This window comes from Gossypium raimondii, chromosome 11 (assembly GCF_025698545.1).
Source record: "Gossypium raimondii isolate GPD5lz chromosome 11, ASM2569854v1, whole genome shotgun sequence".
Lineage (NCBI taxonomy): Eukaryota > Viridiplantae > Streptophyta > Magnoliopsida > Malvales > Malvaceae > Gossypium > Gossypium raimondii.
Window position 1 is genome coordinate 49,336,452 of NC_068575.1, and position 8,404 is coordinate 49,344,855.

The following is an 8,404-nucleotide window of genomic DNA, read 5'->3' on the forward strand; positions in this document are numbered from 1 at the left end:
TGTAAAGTTCTTGAATAGCATTGAAAGTATGAAATTATTAATTGGATTATTAAAAGATGATCGAATATATGATATTAGTAGTAGATTAATGCATTAAGTTATATATATATAGGTTTGGATGTATAATTAAATTATTGAGCTGGAATTGATGTTTGAACTTTATAAATCTATGCTATTTAAATATATAGTTTATAAATTATTGAGCTGAATTTTATGTGGATTCTATATACAAATATGAGATACAACTTCTGTGAATTGAGATTTTTTTAAAGCTTAGTACCAATCAGATTAATTGCCGGTGAAATGTTTCGGACTTTACATCTAGCGGGCTAAGTGCCGGTGATCTGAATCAAGCTATAAGCCTAGCAGGCTAAGTGTCGGTGATCTGAATCAGGCTATAAGCCTAGCAGGCTAAGTGCCTGTGAACTGAATTAGGCTATAAGCCTAACAGGTGAAGTGCCAGTGAATCTGTTTAAATTAAGTGATTATATGCATTGGGTATATATATATATATATATATATATATATGATTTTGGTTATATGTAATGGATAAATATATGAACATTTGTTTCAATGTATTTGATGAGCATATAAACGTTCGGATCTTTGTGATTAGTGAGTATGTACATATATTGGTTGTCATGAAATTGTTGGATATATATATGTATGCATTCGACATATGTGGATTATAAGTATATATGTGCATTCGGCACTTGTAGTTGATAAGTATAAATATATGCTTTTGGCATATGTATTTGAAAAATCATATATATAAATGCAATCGATGAAGTGCAAACGATAAGTACACTAGCAATCAGAGATGCAGTTAATGATTATGTTTGTAACTTGATTATATGCATATAATGTATATACATATGTTCGTTTATGTGTATTAGTTAAATATACATTCTTTTAGTTTTAAACAAAATGACTTAAGATAACAATGTTTGAATAGTAATTATATTTGATATTTGTAATCTCAATAAATTTACTTAAGAAATGATATGATTCTTTTATATGTATTTTAGATATGCTATAGACTTACTAAGCTATAAAAGCTTACTTTGTTTGTTTTCGTCCAATTGTTTTATAGATAAAAACCAAGCTGCAGACTCGGGGATCGTCAGTAAAGATCATCACTCTATCTACTGTCTCGGTATTGAAATGTTTAAAATTTAACTTATGGCATTTATAGGCTAGATAATGTTTTGGAAGTCGTACTTTGATGTACTGTATATATAATTAATAGCCATACGAAAATAACTTATTTTCTTATGGTTTAACTGGATTGAAATGTTATGTTTTGTTTTAAAAAGGTTAAAGTAGAATTTATAATTATACTTACTTAAAATTTGACTAAGCTTAATATATATATATATATATATATATATATATATATATATAAACAATGTTTATATTTTGATTTGGAAATAGTTGATTTAAACCTGTATTCAAACGATTTGCATATAAATGTTAAATTATTGAATTCCACTGAGTGTCTTTATTGAGTTGTGTTTTGTTCGATAATTCCTCGTAACCCTAATTTGTCGACGGATACGGGTTAGGGGTGTTACACATGAACTTACCTCGATACTTGTTCGTATACAAGAATCTACTAATCCGATACTTTTTGTTTTCCTCGATCCAATTTCGTATTTGGTCTTTCGGATCTATATAAATGAATTTAATCATCAATTTATTACATTTCACATTCAAATCAACCTAATCCACATCTTAGGCAAAAGTACCATTTTGCCCCTATACTTTTGATTAATTCTAATTTTGTCCCTAGGCTCGAAAAATGAAATTCATGCAATTCAATCCTTAGTCCAAGCCTAGCTGAATTTTTGTATAACATTTACAGCTCATGTATTTCATAAAAATAAGAAATTTTTCCATGAATTTTGCATCTTTACAATTTAGTCCCTAAATCACAATTTCATCAAAATTCACTTTACAAAAGTTGTTTATCTATCAACAACCTTTCGTTTTCTACCATAAATTTCAAAATTCCAGCATATTCATCCATGGAAAAACTTTGATTCTTTGATAACTTTTCAAATTAATCCCCAAAATAGATAGATTAGGTTATTATAATATCGAAAATATAAAAATTACTAAAAACGAGACTTGAATACTCACCTAATTTGGCCCAACAAGTTTTCTCTTTCTCCAAGCTCTCAAACTAGGGTTTCCATGGCTTTTTAATTGGGAAAGATGATATAAAATGATGATATTAGATATTTATTTTATTTATCATCTTTTATTTATTTCAATTTCCAATTTAGTCATTTTCTTTTTCTAATTTTCCATGGATGAATCGTCAAAAATATCTACTAACTTCTCTTAATGGTATAATTGCTATATAAGGACCTCAAATTTTGAATTCTATAGTTATTTGCTACCTATAGCTACTAGAATTCAACTTTTACATTTTATGCAATTTGGTCCTTTCCTCCTAATTAAATATAAAATCGATAAAATTCTCTTATCAAAATTTTCATATGTCTTTCTTATCATAATGCAGATTATGCAATATTATCAAAATAAATTTTCTTTCTGACTCAAATTTGTGGTCTCGAAACGACAATTCCGATTTCACTGAAAACAGGCTGTTATAGTGTAATGGTTACCATGAGATAAAATATGATTATATTGGGAGGACGAATATTGTCTCAAAGAGATTAAGGATATCCTGTGAGGGTAGCACACTTATGACAAGGTCATTGGACAAGAGCTCAGTCGTGATACTATAGTGGAATAACTTTGTAATTAAATGAGTTTATAATTAATAGGCGAAAAGCTGAAACTTAATTATAAGCCATTTGAGCCCTAATCACATATGTCTAATCGGTCCCTCTGTTAGCTCGTTGAAACCATAAATGAATTGCATGTTGAATCAAATGAACTTAAATGGAAAGAAATGGTGAAAATGGAGAAATGAGAAACATTTGGAAATGATTATGGTTTTCTCGAAAATGAAAATGAAACTAGAGAAATGGAATCATTTGGAAATTAATGTGGTTTTCTCCAAAACCAAAATGAAAATGACATGTAAATGAATTTATGTTTTTTGAATTAAATGAAATTAAAAAATGGAAATAAATCATTTGGTCATAGAAATATAGAAATATTAAATATATTTTCTCATAAATTCTTTTACGATAAAGTCGTCATGATTTTATGATTTTAACAGAATTAGAATTAGGTTGAGAATATTATTTAATTGGAAATATATTGAGATGTTTATTTTGGGAAATAAAAAACAAATATCAAGTTGGATAGAATTATAAAGTACCATGTTAAAATCCAGAAAGTACTTGTATTTGGACCCGATATGGGAGAGGCCCAAAAGCCCCTCATGTTAATGAGGGGGCCAACAAACCCTAGTATTATTAACTAGTGTTGTCGCCCTCTATACTCCTAAATAGACTAGGAGTTCGTTTTCATAGTTGACATAAACATCTACAATTCAACAAAGGTTCTACTTCCTCTCCCTATAAATAGATGACATCGGTAGGGTAAAATACACAACTTCAAGATATTGTTACTCTGCTCGAAAATAGAGAGAATTTATTCTGAACTATTAAATCTATTTTCTAGAATAACAATTTCTGTTAGTTTTTATTTGAGAAGAGAATTTTCGTTTTCACATTAAAGGTTAAGAAAACTATTTCTAGTTCTATGTTTGATTCGAATCATTCGATCTTACATTCGAAGTAGTTTGTGGTACGAGAATTGTGGAGAAGGGCATTAGGTTGAAAGCCATGAACAACAATGATTTGTCTAGTTGAAAACATAGGTGCAAATTCGATAATTGATTTATTTCTATAAATATTACAAATCGATTTAGTTTTCAAAAAATATATTTTCCGCTGTGCAAGAAAACTATTTACAAACTGGATTTTTTTCCAACACCATAGCCTATCCTCCTTAGGCTCCGATCTATCTTATCTATTTGTCGCAAATAACTTAGATCACTCTGGGCAATCTCGCAACTTATGCAACCCACAACACAAGAAGCACTCTGCTAGTTTCTTCTCATATCTCTTGGCCCTCTTGGCTTTGACACCCTTCATGATTGAACCAAGCTTCATGGACGCTTCTTTTGACTCATCATCTCCTTTAATGGCAGAAAACAAGATCTCTTGGGACAATTCCTTACCATATGCGGGCCGTTGCAAATGAAGCATTTTATCTCATTTCCCTTCTCCTTCAGAATGTTGTTAGTTTTCCACTTCCTATTTCGTGGTTTTCCGTTGCCACTGTTGCCACTATTATGTTGTCATACTCTCTATGTCCTTTTTCATCTTCCTTACCATTGTCCTTCCATTTGGCTTGGAAGACTCAAACTTGTCTTTCCTCGAAACAAGTTCAATTAAGGGTTCCTCTACAGTCATGGCTTCGGTAAGTTCCTAGACTCCTCAACGTTGAAAATCTTGCTTCACCCATGGTTTCAACCCATCCATGAAGGAGAAAAACGTTGCCTCGCTCAAATTAAAAATCTGGAGCATTAGTTCACTAAACTCCCTAACTGTGCCTCGTTTGTAAGCTAATACAAATTTTCTCGAGCCTCGTTCTCGACATATCTGAGTAAAACTGTACCTTGAATTTCATTTGGAACTCCTCCCAAATCTCAATTACGGTTCATCCACGCTTCTCATCCGTGGACTTACGACGTTATCATAACAAAGCAACATTAGTGAAATACATAGCAACAATGTTTACCTTAGTAGCATTGTCCATGATGCCTTTGGCACATAAGTATTGCTCCATTCTCCACAATAAGTTGTTCACATCTTTTGTGGTCCTTGTCCCTACAAACTCTTTCAGCTTCGGTACATCTATCTCACGATTGAGTGTTGCACCCAATACTCTTTTTCTCATGATGGCTTAACACACGACAAGCTCTTCTCGAACTCCTTGATTCTCGTGTTTAAAGCCCTCATCGTGGCCATTGTTTCCTCCTTCAAAGCTATCATCATGGCCTCGAGAGCATCGTTCCTCACTGTTAGCTTATGATCGGTAGAATTGATCCCACATTGCATCGTTTCCATATTGGAATCGAGAGACTCCAACACAAATTCCTTGTGCTGCACCTCTAATGAGTGTAGCCCCTCGGCAGTGCGTCCCTTGACTTCCTCGAGTGTCTCCCTCATATCCCCTACTGACTCCTCAAGATTGACCACTCGTCTTTCCAAAGACGACAACATGTCCTTCGATCGGCTTGCTTTCCTAGCCCTTCCGTGGGTCTCTATTGGCTTAATTTGATCGATAAATTTTTTTATCATCTAGATCGACGCCTTCACAATCTTAGCTCTGATACCAATTGTCACGGGGCCTAGACCTTTCGTCTTACAATCCATGCGGTCTTAAGCGATTTCTTTGCTTCAAATTCGCCTAAGTCAGCCTAACTCTCACAAAGTGAGAATGTTCGATAGAAATTCTCCAAGGCACTGAAAACTAAAGCGGAAGTAACTTAAAGATAAAAGAAAGCTCAAAAGAACAGAATAGCCACAAAAAACAACAACAACACACAATGTGTTTGAGTAAATGCTCTCAGTATATTCTTTAACCAAAGAATAAAATACAATGGATGATAACAAATGAGGAGGAGTAACTCTATTTATAGTTGAGCTCCCCCAAATCCAATGGTACAACAACCTTTACATTGACGGACGAGATTGAAGCATATCTACAATTAAGGGATTTGCATAAACCCCATGATTACAAAATCAAATCTTATCATATTACAAATTTTTTAAGATTACTTTCCCTATTTACCAAGGTAGCCCTAGTTTTCCATAAGTGTTTCGCTGGGCCACCGCCTTGTTCTTTGAATCAGGCTTGTTCAAGTAGGTCAAATGAGTCTCATTTAATAGATTGTCCTCCATAAGGCATTCTTGGTACAATGATCACGGACATTGAATCACGGCCCATGACACTAGTGCCTTTAAAAATTTATGGGAGAAATTATTTTTATTGCTAATTATATTCTCAATAGAGTACCACAAAATCAATCCTTGAAAACATCTTATGAAATTTGGAAAAGTTATAAACTAAATTTGAGTTATTTTAAAGTGCGGAGTTGTTTCCAAATGTTAGAAAACCAAAACTTGATATAAAAGACTCTAGGAGTGGAGGTTATGCAATTTGAAGAGCTAAATAATAAATTTATAATTAAATCATTAGATATCATCTTTCATATAAACACATTTTTCTTGAAAATAAGTCATAAACGATGAGATGAATTCTTGATGACTTCTTTCATAACTATCTAATTGTTTCAAAACCACATAAAGATATAAGTTAATAATCTGGAAATTGTTAATATTATCAAAATGCTACTAAGTAAATGTAATTCTCGGCATCGGGTTCACAAAAATTTCAAATGACAATTTTATAGACAAATTTCATTATGTTGATTTTTTAAAAACATATGAACTTTTCGATTGTGCTCTCCTAGTGATCTAAAAGTATATTTATTTAATAAAAAAAATATTAGGATGTGGAACAAAAAGATAAGCAAGCATCATGGGTAATTGCAACTGGCTTGACATTGCTTATGCTACAGAGGTGATTTTAGATTTACAAGTAAATTAAACTTAAAGAACTGGAACACAATTAATCATGTGATGAGATATTTACAGAGTTATATAGGTGTATATATATATTATATATATCATTCAGCAACAGAGATGAAAAAGAAACTCATGATATTACAGTGGCATTAACAAAGTCTATTTCAGTTCTTTCTCGCAGATTACAGAATAAATTTACACATGTCAAGAAAGGAGCAGAAAGGGATTTGGCAATGGAGCTTTTAGCCGGGGGGATAGTTCCATGGACCAAATATAGGCACTTTCATCTAATGGAACTTGAGGTTAGTCAAGACATTGTTGTTGAAAGGGTCAGCCAAGTGATCCAACAGGTTCTGGTATGGTCCTACACCTGTCACGAGCCCTTGTATGAAGTAACCCAAGATTGCCAACATTGCCAATCTCCCATTCTTCACTTCTTTCAGCTTCAAATCCTTCAATGACTTCTCATCTTTCCCAAAACCAAGTGGGTTAAACAGTGGTCCTCCAGGGTATGCCGGCTCACCAGACCCTCCAAGGTACTTCTCGAACCCCAAGAAATATTGTTTCCCCATCGAACCTGGTTTGGCCCAGTCTTGGAACCTTCTGTGCTCTGCAAATCCCATGAGTGCCATCTCGAACACAAACAAAGTGTAAGGGTCTGCCCAATAGCTGTATGTTCCTGCTGGTGGGATCACACCGGTTCTAAACCAAGGGAGGGCTGTTTCTGCTGGGATAAGACCGGCCTTCCCAAGTATTTCAGGGGCAATCGCACCTACTGCACCCAACATAGCATAACGCCCGTTGATGATCTCACCGTAGGCTAGCCATTTAGGCTCGATGAACCCTCCTGGACCTTCAGGGTCTGAGAGTCCCAAGGGGTCAAATCCATAATCACCTGGAAGGCTGTTAAACAGAAAAATCAGATCACTCGTAGAGATGGCCCTAAATTACATGTATGATTGCATCTGTTAACATTTACCTGCCATCCAAGTATGAAAGGCTTTGTTTAGATGCAAACCATAAAGGTCTATCAGCTCCTTGCTGAAAAATGCCACATTAACAAAGGTCATCATCAGAACGTAATCCCAACAACCAAAACATAAAACAATAGTAGATCATGGTAAGAATGAGACCTTAACGGGTGGAGTCGAAGCTGCCTTAACAACAAAGGATCCTTTCCTTGAAGACCCAATTTGTCGTTTAGCTCCAAGAATCTGCCTTGCAGTCTCCACTGAGTAGGTAAGAGACGATGATACAAGTGCTTGTGTTGCCATCTTCTACAATTTGCTTTGTTTTTTGGGGGTGATGGTGGAGCTGGTTCGAAAGAGTAGTCTGAGAGTCCCGCCTTCAATGAAACTAAGGCAGGAAATAAGGGTCAATCTAAGCCACTACTTGGGGGGCCTAAAAATCCTGGTGGGGGGATGAAATGATAGCCTGAGTCATAGTTGAGATTAGGTTGGGATCTGGGTGTCCAACAAGGATTGTACACGTAATATGTGGTTTGATTAAGTGGATAAGAGATGATGTGGGTGTAACTGACAGATGAAACTTAAGTGCCACTTGGCTGGCTCTCCACCATTGCTCTTTCCCTGGTTGATTTTCTCACTCAGGTCTCAACAAAAAAATCTGGATTTTCTGAGATAAACATTAAGCGGTATCTTCCACGAGGGAAAATGCCCTTTTTAATACGCTTGTTGTTGAAAATGGAATTTGCTTGGTTTCATGATTAGGAACTGTCTAATACGCTTGTATCAGATACGTTAAAATATGTTGTTAGTTTCTTTGATAAAATTTAAATTTTAATCTTTCAATTATTTTGATTT

The 8,404-nt window shown here is 34.2% G+C and overlaps 1 protein-coding gene across 1 annotated transcript; it reads right to left on the reverse strand.

Moving 5' to 3' along the window:
- Nucleotides 1–6,699: 6,699 nt before the first annotated feature.
- LOC105803378 (photosystem I chlorophyll a/b-binding protein 3-1, chloroplastic) lies at nt 6,700–7,968 on the reverse strand. Its single transcript, XM_012635525.2, has 3 exons — nt 7,715–7,968; nt 7,561–7,622; nt 6,700–7,484 (listed from the first exon to the last, which is right to left on the reverse strand). Exons 1-3 carry the CDS (start codon nt 7,853–7,855, stop codon nt 6,869–6,871), a joined length of 819 nt encoding a protein of 272 aa, XP_012490979.1. The 5' UTR covers nt 7,856–7,968; the 3' UTR covers nt 6,700–6,868.
- Between the last annotated feature and the right edge of the window lie 436 nt (nt 7,969–8,404).

Coding starts and splice junctions, on each gene's coding strand:
- LOC105803378 (XM_012635525.2), bottom strand. CDS start 7,855: ATGGCAACACAAGCACTTGTATCATCGTCTCTTACCTACTCAGTGGAG. Junction 7,623..7,714: donor CTTCGACTCCACCCGTTAAG/GTCTCATTCTTA, acceptor GGCATTTTTCAG/CAAGGAGCTGATAGACCTTT. Junction 7,485..7,560: donor CTTTCATACTTGGATGGCAG/GTAAATGTTAAC, acceptor TCTGTTTAACAG/CCTTCCAGGTGATTATGGAT.